Below are 20,101 nucleotides of genomic sequence, written 5' to 3' on the forward strand. Positions count from 1 at the left end.
TTGAGTAAAGTGAGCAACATGTTTTTTGTCACATTTGACTAGTTTTTCAGTTCACAGCTCAGGGTCTGTGCATAAAATTGGCACAAATGATGAAGTAACACTTAGATTTATGTTATCGAAATACACAGGCAATTCAGCCCCCTTCCCTTCCCCTCCCCACACACACACCTCAACATTGATATGCAATACATATCTCATCCTACACATTTCAAAGTTATTCTCAGGCTTCAAACTAAGCATTTTCAACATTCTCTCATTATAGACTCATAAATGCAAAGCCTGGTAAAAGCAGCTAAAACATTGGGAACAGGAGAAGTCAATAAACCAAATAAGGGTTTCATTCATTACAATTAAACCTAAATAAATACTACAAACGGCACGGTAGTAGTAGAAAGCAGAAGAGTATAAAAGTGATGTAGAACACTTTAAGACGCAGTTTAAAGGTTTAAAGCTGCATGTGGTTGTGGTGGTTTTCTGTATGCATGTTTTTTAGTGTTCTCTAAGGTCAGAATGTGCCTCTATTGGAAAATAAAAAATTATAAGCAATCATTATTGATCAGTGTGTAAAAAGGAGAGGGGAAACATTTAGTTGATGCTTGTATTACCCTCTAATATGAATGCTATCGTAAGGCAGAATGAAGACAATAGTGCCACATTTCACAGGAGCACTCACTCTCTTTTATCTAGCCCATGTGGGTTAAACTTTCATATTTACAGATAGGCACCAGAGACAGCCAATGGGTAGGTCCAACTCACGTACATCACGTGTATAAGTCATTAAAAATTAAGCCTTAGTTGAGCTAAAGTAATGGAAGATGCATGATGACAGAATATTCAAATCAGAGACACCACTTTCGTCTATGGGTAAATAAATCACATGTGCTCAATGGTTTACATTTGTACTACAGTTTGGGAGTGCCTTTCTAGCTCTCTACCATGCGTACATTTCTTTCTACCAAGTGTACTTTCTTCACAAGCAATATTTAACAGTTTATAACACGTTTTTGGTGAGGAGAAATCAATGCTCAAAGTGTTACACCTTTAGAATCTTTTTTTTTTTTTTTAAACAGGCTTGTGGTGACACTAGTGTGATAATGGAGTGGCTAACAAGAGTGGCTAACTCCGTTCAGTGCAGAGTCGCAGTTCACACCTTGCTGACAATTATAATGGATCTTTGATCCTTCATTAAGACAATAAAAAAAGACATGCCGAGTTCTGACAAACATTTTTCTCTCTATTTGTCATTTCTCTAGTCCATAGGTCGCTGTCCGAGTCACTGCCACTTGTGATGCTTTAGTATCTTCACATAATAACAGACACCTTTAACATTTTGTCCTCCTTACAGGCCTCAACACCATTACAGACTCACAGGTATAAAAACAGCCTCTGCTGGAAGAGAATGTGCTGAGCTTCTCTGCGATGAACTTTGCTCCATGGTTGTTATTTGTATGGGCAACACGAGTCTCAGCTTTAAGGAAAATCATAAAATTGTTTGGACCTCAGGAGGCTGGGATGTCATAATGGTAAAACCCCTGTTTTCGGTGCCAATATTTCTATATCATTCATAGAACAAACCTGTTCACTAGCATGGAATGAACATGGTTTTCAGATATTCAGATTTAAGAATTAAAAAAAAAAAGAAAGATGCGTTATACGTTTATGTGTAAAAACATTCACATAAACGCATCATTTGCAGACAGGATAATAGGGTAATGCCCCCCATATATGCCTGTAACATGTAGACACACACAGACACACACACAGACACACACACACACATCCACGGAATGTGAGTTTAACGGGGCCAAATGATATTCCTGCAGATTGTATTTTCTACCTATAAAAGCATCATTTGTTGATGAATGAGCGAGCTAAACTAAATCAGAAGTACCAGATATCTATGTTGGGAAATTACAGTCGTCTTTACCTTAAAAGTTGATACATTGCAATGTTTCAATTGTCTAAGTGACAGTCTGGTACTAACACAGAATCAAAGACAAGTTTCTGTCTTTTTAAGAACTGCTCTACATTTAAAAGAAACAGAAAACCCCTAAAATAAAATTAAAACTCAAGGGTGCGAAATTAACTACAAAAATATATACATACACATTATATATGCATATATGATGCATATATACACACATAATGCTATACATATATATACTGTATTTTATATACATTTACATATTACACATCAATTGTCATCCTGCTTGTTGTTTCTCATAGTAACAGACTTTTTTTGTTGCTTTTCTGAAAATTTGCATACAGGCAAAATTTTCTAATTTTCCTTTGTTTCTTTATAACTTAGGCTTTTGTTTTTAACTGGGAACTACTTAAAGGCTCTTATTTGTTGTTTCTTTGTAATAGCTGGGTGAAAAAACATCACTTGGAAAGGTAGAAAGAGTTGGTACGTTCTCACAAGTGGGCTGGTCGGGGTGAGTAAGGATGATTTCGGCTGACACAGTGTGCACCCCACAGGTCCAGCCCAGCCGATGAGTTGGGATATGTGGGGTGAGTTGTGGGAAGGGAAGTTGGTGGGCAGTGATTGAGTACAACAGGGAAGAGATTTGTGTTAATTCCAAATCCGGAGGAAACTGTCCCAGGAGCCAGTGGCCACAGCCATGCCGTCCTCCGTCACACCTAAGCAGCTCACTCTGTTGTCATGGCCCGCTAACACACCTGCAAGTTAAAGAAATCAAACAGAGCCAAATGTTTACTTGGTAAAAATACAGCCTCATGCCAAAGTAGCCAAACTCTAGAAAAATATGAGTGACTCAGATACTAATTATAAAGTCAACATGCTTTCAAGTTTTATTGATAAATCTCTTTTGGGGTGGAACTATTAGAGAAAGGCGACTTCTTTACTGCAGAGCCTAGATCACCCTCTGTATGCAGAGTTTAGTCTTCTTCCCTCAGCCAGGGGATCCCTAAATTACCGACCCACACTGTCCTACTTTTTGGAACCTTTCTGTTGGGGTGCCATATAATGTTAATGTTAGTTTAAAGAGATAAGCAGGAACTCTGTGCTGTCTTTTCCTCTTCTCCCTCTGTTTTTATTTACTTTTCTTTCTCCGCTCATGAAAAAATAAAATAAAAAATAAGCAGTGGCAGTCATATTTTAGGAGCGGTGCATCGCGCCGGGCAGATCCAGCTAAATGCACATAGGGGAAGCACTGAAATGAAAAAGTAGATGAATTGCTGGATGTTGGCCTTTGGTTACCGTGTTTCGTTTTTCTTCTTTGTTGAATTTATTAGCAGGATACATTGTGTCACGCTGCTATAATGTTACGCTATTACGTAGCTGATGCAGCTATTGGCATCCGGCTTACACGCCGCCTACCCAATATGGCACGTATTGGCTGTGGAAATGCAAACGGGATCAGGCTTTAAAGAAACAAACTGTACTGATCCATACCGGACCACATGGTGGAAACAGGGCTTAAAAGCATTATTTCTCAGTATATTGCAGCTTGGGACTTATTCTGTCTGGTTTAAAGTTCTATATTGGTCCTGTAGAAACAAGGATCAATGAAATCAATGAACAGATGTAGAAAAAATTATACTTGGCTGTTGAATTTTTTGCCATCTATCCAGAGACATAATAGGTATTTACAAAAGTGGAAGTATTTCCTTTAACAGGGATACCCCTATTAATGATAATAAAAAAAAAACAACAACAAAAGAATAAAGCATAGTCTCTTACCTGCCCGCTCGCCTTTCAGAGTGTCCCAGACGTTGCAGTTGAAGTCATCGTAGCCGGCCAGAAGCAGTCGGCCGCTCTTGGAGAAAGCGACAGAGGTGATGCCGCAGATGATGTTGTCGTGGCTGTACATCATCAGCTCCTGGTCAGCACGCAGGTCAAACAGCCTGCAGGTGGCATCGTCTGAGCCTGTGCCGAAGGCATTTCCATTGGGGAAAAACTATGAGGCAGAAAAAACATAAAAATGAACCAGCTGTAAAATAGGAAGAGTTTAATTTTCATTATGGTTTTTTAGCTCATTGGGGCGGCGACAGATTCTTCTTGTTTTTTCACAAGAGACCTAGAAAGCATTCAGGGCACATACAAGTGTACACACGTCAAATAGTGACCTTTGCTATGATTAATACATGATTACCACCAATATACTGTAGATGTCTGAAACAAAAACATAACTTAGCAATGTAAATCTATCCTAGGGAAGGATGGAAGGAAGGTACTCACGGTGACGGCATTGATGTCGGACACGTGGCCAGTGAAAGATTGCCTGCACATGCCATCACGGATATCCCACAGCTTGGATGTGGCGTCACAGGCTCCAGACACAAAGGTCTTGAAATCTGGGCTTAGAGACAAACTCATGACATCCCCTGTGTGGCCCGTGAAGCTCGTGGCCTGCTGGCCTGTCTCGATGTCCCACAATGCACTAAATGAAAGATGAGAGGTGTAAGTAAGAAAATGTCCGCTGAGTATACACCATGTGAAGTCTGTGAGTGAAGAAAGTTAAGTCTCACTTCAGGCTATTAATATAGACAGACTAACGTGCACACAACAAAGTTATTGTAATTATTAAACAGTGCACAAGTACCGTTATGTTTAACAATAAAGAACTACATTTTGTGTACGAATCGTAACTGAAGGTTTCTACAGCAGGAACCAGAAAGTGAAAAAAGATGGATATCGAAGAGAAACGATTGACATTTTTATTTCATTTCAAGTAGGATCCCCTGTCCAATTGTGTGGGAGGGTCAGCTCGACGGTGGTAGCTTGCCGTGGCACATCTGCCTAGAAGCTACAAAGACCTGCCGCAGTGATTCTGGTACATTCAGAAGATAATGGGACCTGTGGACCTGATTTTAGTTTGATAATTATTTAGTCATTTTTAAATCAACACATTTGACCTCTATTGCAAACCTAAACCTCTAAAGTCAGTCGGCAGAAAAACAATATATTCAACTTTTAATTTTATCCTCTTAATAAGCAGATCCTTTACATATTATTGTTGCTGTTTTTTGTTGTTGGACAGTTATATTCATACCAGTTTGGGATTTATTTTAATTGAAAAATGTGATTACTGTGGAGAGATAATTGATTCAGATACTTAAGCCACGACCTCTGACTTACAGAGTTTTAAAACTCAACTCATTACACGCTTCCATGTAATCCAACTGTGAATTACTGGCTTTTACTCATTGTTCAATAGATTAATGGCTACCACAACATCAAAACTTTCAACAATATTATCAAAGTGTGGTTTTATTTGTGACTGTCTTCCTTAAGGAGTCTTTCGTTTCATCCTAGTAACAAATTAGAAAACATCCTGTTGTAGCGTCTCTTTTTCCAGAACTGCTGTGGTAGCGTTCAGTAGCTGCCTGGTGTCCTGCTCTATCATAATAATAGCTTCATTGTTCCCGGGTCACAAACAAAAAAAAATTACCAAAAGGAAATACAATAAACATTCAAAAATAAAAGAAGGACTAAATATCAAACTAACTATAGTTTGGTAACTACCAGAGCTGTTGTAGAAAGTCTCCATAGCTGTGGCAGCTACCAGAACTACAGTGTAAGGTTCCAGTAGCTACTGGATGTTCTGTGGCAAACAAACGCAACATTAACACAAAACACGTAAACAGGGGGACAGTAAAACATTCATTCAATGAATAATCAAACTAAAAACAGTCATGGTAGCTAGAAAAACTCGAGGTAGTTTCGCTTCCTACAGTTCAGCTCCTGGTATCTACTGCATGTGCAGCGTCAGAACCACTCTGGCAGCTATGGTAGACCTTTGGAAGTACCAGCTGTTCAATGGAAGCTTCAGGTAGCTTCCTCATGTGTCATGGTAACCTACCGCTACCATAATGGAGCTTGCCCTTGCTGCCAAGTGTGGCAAAGAAACAAAATCAAAACAAATTCAGGGAGGAGCAGAGAGTGTTTGCTCACCAGGTGGTGTCTCCGGAACTGGTCAGTATCTGGTTGTCATCAAGGAAACGACAGCAGGATAAGTAACCTGCAGTGAAAGAGAGGTTCAACAACTTTATATAAGGAGAGCTGTGCCCTGCTTGATCAGTGAGCCTATGAATGGCGCTTTAACTCTTAAACTGCTCACATGGTCACTTACTGCCAACAAGTGTGTCAATCCTTTCCCGTTTCGTAATGCTGTCAGTCCCTCCGTTTCTTTATCATTACAGTTACTAATGTTAATATTAGACGGCCTTTTACAGGCATTGTAGCAATGAATCTATGTAACTCATTGTTGTTCTGTCTCTCTCTTCCTGTCTCACTTTCCAAACCCAACCTAGTTGGATGATGGCTGGTTCTACTCGAGGTTTCTACTTCCTGAACTACCTTTTTCCTTGCCACAATACCTTTGCTAAATGTCCTGTTCATCAACCTCCTGTCTTGTTCTTTTTTTGTCCCTCAATCTACAATACCGAAAAGGAAACTGTGAAGGCAAATTCTGACCATCACAACAAGTACCCCCTCTCTCTCTCTCTCTCTCTCTTTGGCAAACAAATAAAACTTATTGAAATTTACTGTCAACACAGTTTTAGCCCAGTTTTCATATGATAGCTAAAGTCATAAGTTTAAAAAAAACACGACCGGCAAAGTTATTGAAATATAAAACAACATGCTCAGGGTTAATGTATCAAAAGGGCAACAAGATGCTTAGTTCATTTCTTTGTTCAAATAGTTAGTAGTTAGTTAGTAGGCCGACCTGTGTGTCCGGGAAGCTCCCGGGTGACCCGCACGTTGCCCTCACGGGTCTTTAGACTGTATATAGAGCAGATATTGTCCAGTCCTCCGCAGGCCACATAGTTCCCAGAGGGGGCGTATGCGCACGTCATTACCCAGGATGAGCGCAGAGGGATGGCATGCATCTGGGGATGAGGAGAGTCAAAAGTCATTCCTTAATTAAATCTAATAAGAAAGTGATGCTGAGAAGTTAATACAGCTCAGTTGTATGGAGGTCAATTAACACGTTTCTGTAGAAAATATGTCATTTCACAACATTCAGCCACCTCTCATTAAAGGATGTTTTGTGTGGGTTTCAAAAGATGTGGCTCAACCAACATGGTAACATAATTGCATCATGATAGAAATGATGCAAAAACCAACATGAAGTGCAAGAAGCCAGTACAAAATCAGGTAGTTCTTCTCCTGGCGTTCATATCAGTAGTATCCCCATTTATTTGAATATAGAAACTATACTGAAATTAAGTTATATTGCTACTAACCAACTACATTAATTTCATCATTTGTAAATAAGCTCCAGGCTGTTTATAAAAACACAGCCGGTACAGGAGCCTCAGGTAAATCTGAAAGGAGCAGCACATAGCTGAGGGCAGAAAATGTCTACTCAAAGTGAAGCTCACCTTATTTGTTGTGTAGCTGTCCCAGATAATAAGCTTTCCATCTTGTGAGGCACTGACAAGTAACCTGAAAAAAAACAAAACAAACAACAGCATGAAACTAAGATCACAAAAAAAAGAAGAACCCACTTTATAAAAGTTTCATGCATCTCAATCAACTAAATGCAGTAAGAGACAGCCACCTCTGCTGCACTGGCTGAATCAGTATAAGGCCCTCAAACAAGAAGCATTCAGCAGGAGCTCCCTACTCTTCTCTCCTCTTTCCATTCATCTTTACTCATCCTCCCCTTCCTGGTGGAAGTCTCCATATTCAAGGAAGCCACTTTTAATGTCTGCTTCATCTAATATTTATTACACAGTTATGTAAAAGTCTCTACTGTCGGATGGGTGGTGGAAGCCTGAGGGATTGGGAGAGCACCAGAGAGAAGCCGAAGTGGGGCAAGAAGGGAGAGCAGAAAGAGACGATAGAGAAAGGAAGTTTAAAAAAACAAAACCAAAAAAAACAAAAAAAAAACAGTCTGAATAGAGGAAGAGCTCAGAGGTGGTGCAGATGCAGAAACAGCTGGAACCCCTTCCCCCACCCTAACTGGGTGTTTTCTTCTCACCAGGAACAGGATGTTGTTTGACGGTGCTATGCTACAATCAAGAGGAGAGCAATCATGCTCAAATGTCAGTTGCTATACAAAATAAACACTGGCGTCAAGCTGGGTCAGTCCGAGGGTGCTAGATACACACATGCATGCATTCACATCAACACAAACACACACACAATTTAAACTGAATAACCAGGAGAAAGTAGCCCATTACAGCTTAAAAGGAAATACCAGTGTTTCTTTGTAATTTAGCATTGTCAGACAGTAACGCAGGTTTTAACTGAGAGAGAAAAAAGAGAACACTGTTCTACGTTTTTAAAAAGCTCTGTAACGCTAAAACAAAAGAACTACTTTCATTTCCTGTGGATATAGATGAGTGCACTTCATGCATACTATTATCCCAGCATCATCCCGTGTGGACTGATCTTTCTCGGTGCTCCAAATCATAGCGAACGATTAAAAAAGCAGTTTTTAAGTTTAATGGAGAAATTCAAAGTGTGCAAGTCAAGAGCATTCCTCGTCCGTTTGGGAAACACAGGAAATGACCCTTCTGATTCATTCTGAATCTTCAAAAATAACACATCAGAAGATTTCGATCTTACAAACTGCTTCTTTAAGGAATCATTAAGTAAGCTGTGGTGGCACCGTCTTTGTGCCCGGTGAACATCGTTACAGTGAGGCTGCATCACAGTGGGAACACACAGTCTGATGTACAGTAGTTGTGAAGGTAGCAGGAGTGACAGTTATGGTGGTATTAGTTATATTAGTAGGATTTTAGAAGTAGGAGCAGTAGTAGGGGTAAGTAATAGTAGTGGTACAGATAGTAGTATAGTCCCACACCTGGGACTGCCGTCACTGCCCCCAAGTGCATTGCATTAGGAGACAGATGGACAAAGAAAAAGAGTGACACAGACATATTTAACACAAATAAATAAGATTTTAAATATTATTACCAATGTTAGGGTTTAAGAAGTTTGGTCAGTTTTCATACAAATAAAGCCACTACAATACTGATGGTTATATTTAAAATATCACTTTGTTTGGCTGAATGTGTGTCCATGTTTGGCTGCAACACAAAATACACAGACTATGAACCCTTGGTCTACTATAGTAAATATACAAAAGTTGATCACGTTGAATAATAAGGTTTGTATCCTGTCCGGTGTGTAGAGTGAGAACACTACCTGGAGTCGCTCCCCCAGTGCATTGCATAGATCTTGGCCAGGTGGCCCCTGAGAGTGCGCCGCGTCCGCATCTGTATCCGGCCCACTGAGTCCAGACCAGCTGTGATCTGCCAAAACACAGGAAGAAATGTCAGCAGCCACACTCCAGGCCCAAATACACACACACACACACACACACACACACACACACACACACACACACACACACACACACACACACACACACACACACACACACACACACACACACACACACACACACACACACACACACACACACACACACACACACACACACACACACACACACACACACACACACACACACACACACACACACACACACACACACACACACACACACACACACACACACACACACACACACACACACACACACACACACACACACACACACACACACACACCATGAACAGTTCAATCTAAGCTGATGCAGCAAAAACAGAACAACATCACCGAATAAAGAACAATGATGTTATGTTTGTGAATACTGCCTGTGAGATGTGAATGAAGTGACACCTAACGTGTGTCCATACTGTCAGTCTGACAGCACACTGGTTAGGTTTACTGGCGTCTGTTTTGATACTTCAGCCTACACTGAAGAGAGTAAAGTTAAGAACCTTCGAGCTTTCTCTTGCTCTTTTTACAGTATAATGAAAATAGTTCCAACTGCAGGTGATTCAGGTGAATATGCTGTTTGCAATACATCACTTATTATTGAAACATTTGATCATACCTGTGACAAAGTTGAGTCACTGCAGGCTTTCCTGGCATCCTGCAACAACAAAAAAGACCTTAGCACTAACATATTTTAATTAATTATTAAACTGCATAGAAATATGTCTTCAAACACACAGATAATAAAACATTAGCACAATCTCAAATAATGTTTATCTTACATATGATATGGGATAAAAGCATGTGCTTAACACCAAGTTCCCACAAAACAACTAAACAAACGTGTAAATTTGTACTCTACCCGGATCTGATTGCGTAGTTGCTCGGCTTCCTGCCGCAACTGTTCTAGTTCGCTCATTGTCCCTCTGTGATGTTTTCAGGCCACGTTCTGCTCCAAATACTGACGGGGCCGGGAAAACACACGCGCCTGCGAGCGCACTCACACACACCCACACACTCTCTCACGCACGCACAAGCTTTACCAGCTGACACCTGCAAGACAGAGAGACAGAAATACTATGAGTTCACCAGGCAGACGGATAGTGAAGGATGGGAACTTCCATCAGACAAACACACGTATCCTGTGGGTTCAGACTAAAGGACGGTGCTGCAAAGGGTGGGGGGGGGGGGGGGGGGGCTCAGAGGGTGGCGTAGCTCTTCAAACACCCCCGGTCTGGTTCAAAAGGCCATCTGAGCGAGGCTCTGACCTTTTTGACTCAATCAGCCTTTTGTGTTGTTGCATCGCGCTGCTTACTCTGCCTGCCCCGAAGATTCAAAACGTGTGTGTGTGTGTGTGTGTGTGTGTGTGTGTGTGTGTGTGTGTGTGTGTGTGTGTGTGTGTGTGTGTGTGTGTGTGTGTGTGTGTGTGTGTGTGTGTTGTACTCTTGATGGCTTTATCATGACATGCAGATAGGAAAGGAAAAGCATGAACACACACGTACCGCTGTGTGTGAAATCAGTCCTTCTCAAATAGTCAACAATACTTCTCACGGTGTCCGTGGGATGACCCTGACTGTCGGCAACAACGTAAGCAAAAACAACGTCATATTTCGCGTCTGCTTCGTCAACAAGCCGTGGACGTTTGGCGGCCGTGGCTCTCGTTCTGCTTCTCAACACGAGCGTAAACAAATGTTTGGCACGCCGCACAATGCCTACTGGGGGTGACAGTAAAAGTTGTAGCAGCTCACGCAGACGGCCATGGCAGGCCGGAGCTGAAAGCAGAGTACTGAGCAGCACGCACACACTGACCTACACAGCTTTAGTTGCACATGAAGAAAACTGATCTAATTAAAATGCATAAAGTATCTGTATAAAAGGTGGTAATGTGTCGGGGGGGGGGGGTTTACAGCTGAGTGTCATCGTATTTTTCCAGCAACACTAATCTGTTCATTTACTAGCTCTTGTTAATCCATAAATGTATGTGTTTGTGTGTGTATGCATATATGCAGGCTGCTGCTTCCTTTACCTTGGGGAGCCTGAATGTGGGTCACAAAGCACTTAGACACTCCTCAGAAATGTTTGGACCGCGCCCCACAACCCCCAACCTCATTTAAAAGGATTTTTTTTTTTTTTTTTTTTTTACACTCTGCTGCTGAAATCTAGCCCACAGAGATTACATTTTCAGTTCCATATTCTATAATTCAACAATTAGACCATGTACAGCCCTTCCTCTGCACAGGAAATCACGTCAGCTTCAGCTTCATTTTTGCAGAAGCATTCAAACCAATAAGACCAAGTTATGGACTTGAAACAAAATACCCCCCCCCCCCCAATCATTTCACAAATGCTGCTTAGACTCCCTTTAAAAATACTGCAAATGTGAGGACACTCCTCTTTTACGTCCTCGGTCACTTTGGTGATCGTTCTTTTGCTTTTCCAACACAAGAGAGGATATCTTAAGCTGCCCATTGTCGACGCTCGTCTCAGCCGAAGAGGTCTTTTGCACTAACGAGACGTCAGCCACTGTGCATCATGCACAATGCTTTCAGCTTCCCCACCAGTGACATCACTTTCTCCTGCGGCTGACGCAACCCCTCTGAAGGAAGGCACGCAGCGTCAGCCCACCTGTGATGTGGTGCTGCCCTATGACTCCCCGTGGATCCATTATACTGTATGCCTCTGAAATCTGCCACATCACAGAGAGGGCAGCTTAAGACAAAACACCCGATATGACCTTCTACTCTCGGTTTAATATTTCAGTCAATTTTTTTCCCCCCTTCAGCCTGAGGCTCGTTACGTAAAGTAGCAACCGTGCCCATGAAAGATGAAAGGGGACGATTACGCAGGTATGATGGAAGGCAACGCTGGCAGAACGGAAGGGGAGGCGTAGCGATTGGACCTAGCATGCCTTGGCACTGGCAGTGATTTGCAAAGGTGTTAAGTGTTAGGCGTTACATTAGAGGTCTTGTTCACACATGGATTTGAGGTGTTAAGTCATTTCGAAACCAAAACGGCTCATTTGAAAACTGCTGAACAAATCAACCACATATCAACCACAGCAAAGACAGACAGCGGTCCTATGGCAAACAGTACTCACAAACTACTAGATTAAGTTTGCCTTTAACAAATTCAAGTCAAAATCCAAAGGAAGTAAGAGTGTGTGCGCGTCCTCTCTCCATTCGTTTTAAGTGGAGCCATGCAGCCAGCAGAGCAAAGAGCACAGAAGAGTATCAGGGGCCACAAAGACAGTGCTGTGTACTGGAGCTGCCTATTGTTAAGTATTTGGCCACCAGCTTCAGTAGATAGTGCTGCTTGGCACCACCGGAGTGAGGTCTCGGCCAATAAAGCAATAACAGCCGTATTCCTATTGGCACAAAGCAACCAAGCAGTCATACGTCCATCGAATGCCTTCAGAGTCGTGTTCAAGCTTTTGAGCGTCAGACACCATGTTTGACGTGAAACCAAACAGCTGCCCGCCGCACAGAACTGTGACAAAGACGTACAAAGGCAAAAGCTAGTGTCCGACAGATGTGGAAGGTTAACGCTAAAACAGAAACTGATTTTAGAGGTGGAAAGTTCCCCGATTACTGATCTTGCAGGGGAAGTAGTTTACATGGTCGGTGCCCTGATATAACCATGTAAAAGTATCAGATGGCTGGTTTTTAGTTGAAAATACTTGAGGGGCGCCAGTGGCCTCGTGGTTAGGTTGCGTCCTAGAGTCCGCCAAGCGGGCGAGTTCCTGTTTTCTACACCGTCTTCTCACATAAAGACATAAATGCCTGAATGAACATGTTGCTGTACCGTACATTGTAAACGGATTCCTGAGTGAGCTCATCAGATGTGATGTTGAGAGTATTCTTAAAATGCACTTTAAAGTCAGGGCTTATCTGGAGTAGAGGAGAAGAGCAGAATAAGGCAAACGATGAAAAGAATGTTTTTGACATTATGTCGGTCCTGTCTTGGGACAGTCTCTAAATGATGCAACATGACATGTGGCAACTGGCTCTGGTTTAATCACACATTTATCAGTTAAGAAACTTTTTGGACTCACGTCAGATTTGTTTTAAAGTCTTTTTTCGTTGCTTCGGGCTGAAGTTTTACAGATCCACAATCAAAGTGTGACTGCAGGTGGTTCACAATGACTATAAAAATGTCCAGCACATTGGAAACACGGCTTCTCGGGGGTGCAGTGGTGAGCGCGAGAAACTCCTTGCTGCATATCACTCTTGGACAGGGACTTTCTGTACATGGTTGGGCCGGTACATGCATGTGTTCCCTCCAGGTATTCCAGACATGAAACACTAAAACACAAGGTGCAATTTTAGTGTTTATTTTTTTTTTTTGTCTCTGTATGTCCGCCCTGGGATTGACTGGCAACCAGTCCAGGGTGTACTCTACCTCTCACCCAATGACAGCGGGGATAGGCATCATTGTGACCATGAACAGGATAAGGGGTGGATATATATATATATATATATATATATATATATATATATATATATATATATTAGATACATTTCACTTTCAGTGAACAACTCACAAAAACACAGTGACTCTCAAGAGAGATCCCATATACTGCTCTGTAGTGACGTCAGTGTTTGTCACCTAATATAGCTCGAGGAGACACTGTCCCTTCAGTGTGTGTCCCTGCTGACTCAGTGATACTTCATGTTGAGCAGGAAATATACACAAAGTGTCCACTGAACATAACACCAGGAGCAGACGTGTTTCAATTCACCAAAGAATCTCATCAGACTCACCAGATACGGCTTTAACTTCAAATAAGAGCTTCTTTTTCTGTCGGGTCACATCCAGTTAAAAGTCAGTCACATCTGCCTCTACCATGATCTAATAGTGAACAGAGCAGCAGGTGGTAGAGGCAGTGCAGCTGCACCGAGAGCCACAGGGGCCTCAACAACATGAGACCGGACAGTAAGTTAAGGAATTAACATTATAAAGAGTTCGATTTTAAAAGTGTTCTGGCACCAAAGCAAGCTGTGAATACTTCCATCATTATCTAGGGAAAAAAAGCTGGATGCAATATGATTATTTTAATAAGATTTTTAATTTCATGTTACGCTAGCCTTTATGGGCTTTATGTACATTATCAGATATGAAGCTGCATTGCTGGATTTTTTCTCTGGATAAGACTTGTTCTTTTTATAAATAAAAAAACAAAACAAAAAAAACAAAAACAGAATTCACCAATTGCGTACGTACTTTTAAACGTATGGAATACACCCCTGAGGAAAAACAAACCATGTACCCCTCTTTAGGTTTAAATTCTTTAAAGTGTTCTGATTTTGAGCTTTCTTTTTCATTTCAGAGACAATTTGAAGAGCCATTTGGTGCCTGCGCTGGAACCATATTGAAAACAAGCTGGAAACGCACCAAGGTCAGTTATGTGTGTGAAAGGGAAAAGTAGATGCAGCAGAGGAGAGCCACCAGGTGTGAATTTGTTCAGGTAACATACCAACTATTCAAAACACGCAGCGAGTGGAGGAAATAGCTTGTGAGATTCCAGTCAGGTAAGAGGCTAAATGCTTCTTCTTTGTCGTCGGCTGTTACATGTTCATCGAGCATGTGCTCATGTTTATGTAACTGCGAATACGGAACTGCTTAGAACATTTTTGTTGTGGAATACAAATCACATAAATAACTAAGTCAGAGCTTCATGGCGGTGTTTTGGATGAGTCCAAAAAAAAAAGAAGACAACTGATTTTATTTTATTTAATATTACACAGAACAGACAACACAAAACAGAATGGATGGTGTTGTGATCAAATAATACGCAAATAAAAAAAACAAAAAAAGACTCAAGACAAGATTCATTTTCCCCAATGGGTCGAGTTATAAAAACTGCTGATATTTAGACTAACACATTCAGTAACAAAGGGTTGGGTTAGTATGGTTGCACCAGTATCATAATGATACATGGACATATTACAGATTTATTTTGATTCATGTCAAAAGGCTGTTTCTCCTTTATTGCTCTAAATGTATGTCAAACAAAACTCTAGCGACCAACTTTCTTTGCTTCCCAGCCCTAACATTGAGAGAAGAATTGTATCTCAGAAGACGCATCCCAAAAGAAAGTTGATAAATTATTTCTTTCAGGTACTGAAGAATTAATAAATCTAGGCCACAGGTCCATATATTATTTAATTTTTCAAGATGGAAACACAGACATTTCAGTCAGTGTTGTCTTATCTGGGCTGTAACTTTCAATAGTGGCTCATTTGCAAAACAATAAAAATAAAATAAACCTACATAGGCAGAAGGCAGTCAACATTTACAGAGCTCTAATTGGACAGCTCAAAAGTCCGATAGAAATGTTCAATCAACAATGTTATAAGACTGAGACAATTGAAAAGATTCACACATTTGAGGGTTTTTCCTGCAATGTAGTTCAATGCCTGACTGAAACGATTATATAATGGTTATTTTTCCCAACTTTGTATGCCATCTTATAATTGATCAATCAGTTCTGCTTTACTTGGCTTTAAGGGCTGTACGAATTAAACTGCATACTATGCCTTAGTGCTTTGTATTGAGTAAGTCTATCCATCCATCCATCCATCCATCCATCCATCTATCCATCCATCCATCCATCTATCTATCTATCACTATTGAATACAAATGAATTGCACCCTACAGCCATTTTTAAAATCAAGCACCCAACCTCCTCCTTTATCTTTGATTAAGTAGACAATTATAAGAGGACAACTCCAGCTAAAACAACTTACGTACAAACCAGACCCAAGCTGCAGATTGATAACATACATTCGTGAGTTTAAACTTTTAACCGACTATACTGTACTGTTTGTCAACGACAGTCAAGATAGAAGTGATCATAAGTGGAGACAGACATGCAGAATGTGTTTGTGAAGTGATTTAAGCAGAGATACATCCTGTTACACACTGCACGAATCGACATAGATTTAATAGACGAGGAAACAGAGGCTATATGCAGGCTGTCATAAAACCGCAAATAAGAAAACTGATGCATTCAATTTGAACATGTTAATAAATATGTTTAGTATAAGGTTGTTTATCAATAGCCTGCTGTTTAGTCAGAGATTCATTTGACAGCCTTTGTAAGGAGGCCGCGTTTGGAGAGCAGTGAATGTTCAGTTTAGAGAGGAAAAAAGCACCATTAAGATAAAACAAGCCTGGGAACAGTTGTGTCAAGAGACACATTGCTCCTGTTGGACCCATCCCATGTACTTGCATACATTTAGACATCTCAAATATTGTATAAAGCACAATAACATCGCAGCAAGTAAAGCAGGAAATAGCCTTAATAAGCCATCAAAATATGAAGAAGACTCAACGTCCTTACCTGAAACAGGCTTTGAGGCTCTGTCCGTCTTTCCAACCCGATATTTTATCACACCAAAACCATGCTCCAAGCTGTGAGAGAAATCAAATAGAGGGGGACGTGTTAATTTTTAGACTATTTGATCGGTTGAAACTGCCAGAGGTGCAACACGGGTTGGATTAGACTAAAAAATTTTCACCAAGCAAGCTAATCACCACACCCATGAAAGTGGGAACATGGCAACAGCCCACGCTGAGGGGTAAGCGGACATGAATGTATTAATTAATTGTATTTTTTAAACCACTACACCAGGTTATAAAACACCAGCTTTTCTTTTTTACTAAATATTTTTTTACTTCAGCTTTAAAACGGTGTGGTATGACATTTTCTTTGGATTGGGAAAATGTCTGAAATGGGTCGTGAAACCTAACGCCAGAATGGTACCGTCTGCCAGCCCCCTCAACAAAAAGGAACCAAATGGGATCCAGGAAACAAATAGGAGCCCTATAAACGATGTTGTAGTAGTAGCAGTAAGCCTGGTGGACTTTATCCAATGATTTTAAAGTCAAATTTTCACACCTACACACACATTATTCTAAATGTAAGCGAATCTTCAATTAAGAAATTATATGAAGAGAAAAAAAAGACACACTTAGACTTATGTAGCCACTTGCTATTTAATGAAATCATAGGCTTATTAATTAATTAATTAAAGCTAATTAATAGTCTTTACTTAATTTCATTTATCAAACAAAATGCCATATATTTATTCGTCACTTATCTCTTTTTATGGAAGGTATTGCAAAAGTGCATTCCAAAATTGTTTATAAAATATAATTGACTCAACTGTGAGATAGGACCTTTTTAGTTATTTACAAACATTTTGTAGACTCACATCAGTGCATCAATAAATGGATTGCAGACGTATATAATAAGAATAAGTCATTATTTTGTATTAAACAAGGTGAAAACTGTGAAAATAAAGCTCAAAGATTAACAGCAACTCCTGTACCTAAAACATAAAACAGGGAAGACAAATTATAGTTCAAAAGGCACCTAAATGTAAAACTGTAAGGTTTAGATTTCGCCAGGAGGCAGCTGTGCCAAGTCCCACCCCGGCACACCACAGTTGGCCTGCAGTTGGCTCATTGAAAGGATCTCTCTCCATTAGGACAGGATGAATTTTTAATGGGACCAATGAAAGGGAGCAGTGGGATAAGCTTTTCCATATCTCTGCACGAGCCACAATCAATGGAGGGAAGATGAAAGTTGCCCAGCCCTTGGTTTCCTTTTGGAGAGGCATGGGGGGAGATTAAGTCTAATTGAAATCTCACACACACACACACACACACACACACACACACACACACACACACACACACACACACACGGTAGTTTGGGTGTGTCCAACCAATTTCCCCCTAAAAACATTATGAGGAAGACAGATATGTTTATAGTAATTGGTGCAGTCTGATAATGGGCCAAAAGACAAAATATTACCAACACACGAAAAAAATTAACGTAGCATCGAGTGTGTCTCAAACTCATGTGACTGGACCATTAGGCTACTCTTAAAATGAAGAAACAGTGTATTTTTGCCTCTATGACAGCCTATAATTACAGCTTATGTTGAAATCCATACATCTGACTGTTATGTATTATATTTACCAGTATGATAGACATACTAACAAGTTTCGGTTGTGATTTGAAATAACATAATCTTGATTTGTCCCAAATGTTCTGTCATGTTATATTCAGTGCTCAAAAAATTCAATGCATGCTCCAGCGTTGATACAAGTCATCCAACTGCAAGGCAACATAAAACCAACTCTAAACACATCCTATATTTTAGCAGACAATAAAATCTTTGTCACAATAAAATTTAAAAAGTCTGAATTTTAAAAAATAGGAATCACTCAATGAAGACAGATCTTCTTCTTTTAGCCCAAAGAGGAAAAAGACATGAATGCACACTATGAATGCTGAAAATCACATTCATAGTGTCCAAAAGCACATCCTCGGCCAATCAGGTCCCAAGGCCCATTGCTTAGCAACCAAAGAAGAGGGAGGGAGCAGGTTGACACTGTAAAAATAGCACAACAATAGCCTGGTGTCTGAAAAAAAAAAAGAACGACACACATGTTGCTGAGGCTATAAATAGCCTCATGGAACCTAGAACAAATATCATGTAGAGTATCTCAACTTTAGTCTTGATTATAATTAAAACAGTTTTTGCATGAACACAAATTATGTTTAAAGTAACAGTAAGCAGGTAACTTTGAAAAGAAAATCAATGTGAGTGTGGTTTCAGGGCAAAGGAGAAGTAGGAGCTAACTTCACAACAACATCATTCACCATCATTCACATCACCGTTTATTCGTGTGTACGAACCACAGAACCAGAAAAAAACATTTGCAGACTGAATTCTATTGTTTGCTAAGTTGTGTTTTGCAAATAGAATGACGATGGCCTCAGCTGCAATGATAGATTTGAATGAACTATAAAATTGCTGATGTGCATGGATGCTGATGCTGATGTACATGGACGTAAACCTATAAACGTGTCCATGCACATAAGCAGAATATTCTACATTTATAAATTTGACAACATTATGTATTTTCGAATTATCTTCTTATTGCAGCTTAATATTAGGGAGAGGTATTGGGATAAACAGCACCTTGAATCTATATTTGACATATAATGTCATCACTACATTGTAACATTGTAAAAAGTGTTTTACAAATTTGAGTTTTGTACAGCAAAAGATTTGAGAGACAAATTTGCGAGAAAGCCAAAATGTGTTCTATCGTGTCCAATTCAGTTCACAAGACTGCTAAAAAATGAGCCTGGTATGTAGGTGATCATATCAAGGGGAGATAATGTGATATCAATCTGGAGCAGCTCCTCAAAGCCTATTTTTATCTACACGTTCCAATTTAGTTTCTGCCCACATGTGGCGGCGCACCCTGACGACCTCCATGTAATGCTTCCACTATATCAAAGGCAATTAAAAGGTGTAGCAACAGAAAAACCTTAAAAGGCTTTATCAGGGCCGTCTTATCCACCATGCATCTCCCTGGGAGGCTGGCCGTTGCCAGGGTAACCATCACAAATGGCAACTGACGTCAAGAAGGTAGGAGAAATACCAGGGAGAGCCAGAGCTGCTATGCATAATGGATTATTGAAAAAAAAGGGCCCTCTTGAAGAGCGCAAAGTGACTTAAAATATGCATGCTTTGCTGGGCTCTTCCTCCTCCCTCTCTTCCTCTCTGTGTGTCAAGAAAAATAGATGTTGACAGTGCCAGAGTTTTACTCGCTGACCAGCACAGTTTGGTCCAATTAAGAAGATGCCAACAGCTGATGAACTATCTATGCAATGACAAGGTGTATGGTCTTTACCCTAGATTGAAATTTGATGTAATGTGTCCACACTTTTGTCCTAAAGGCTGGTGTTTGTGTTCCGCTGTGTTCAGATGTTCTTCTTCTGATTAAATCAGAATTTAGTGTTGTCTGCACTGC

The 20,101-nt window shown here is 40.4% G+C and overlaps 1 protein-coding gene across 2 annotated transcripts; it reads right to left on the bottom strand.

Annotated features, from left to right (window-relative positions):
- Positions 1-271: 271 nt before the first annotated feature.
- LOC306828061 (guanine nucleotide-binding protein subunit beta-4) lies at positions 272-17,019 on the bottom strand. 2 transcript variants are annotated; one of them, XM_079350268.1, is made up of 11 exons: positions 16,605-17,019; positions 10,125-10,315; positions 9,882-9,920; positions 9,125-9,231; positions 8,781-8,795; positions 7,351-7,414; positions 6,693-6,855; positions 5,918-5,984; positions 4,202-4,403; positions 3,704-3,920; positions 272-2,679 (listed from the first exon to the last, which is right to left on the bottom strand). In XM_079350268.1, the coding sequence occupies exons 2-11, from the start codon at positions 10,179-10,181 to the stop codon at positions 2,573-2,575; spliced, it is 1,038 nt and encodes a 345-aa protein (XP_079206394.1). In that variant the 5' UTR covers positions 10,182-10,315; positions 16,605-17,019; the 3' UTR covers positions 272-2,572. The 2 variants fall into 2 exon arrangements, with proteins under 2 accessions (XP_079206394.1, XP_079206395.1); XM_079350269.1 differs by lacking the exon at positions 8,781-8,795 and having other exon boundaries at positions 16,605-17,016.
- Positions 17,020-20,101: the final 3,082 nt, after the last annotated feature.

The sequence above is a fragment of the Symphodus melops genome (assembly GCF_947650265.1).
Source record: "Symphodus melops genome assembly, chromosome: 8".
Classification (NCBI taxonomy): Eukaryota; Metazoa; Chordata; class Actinopteri; order Labriformes; family Labridae; genus Symphodus; species Symphodus melops.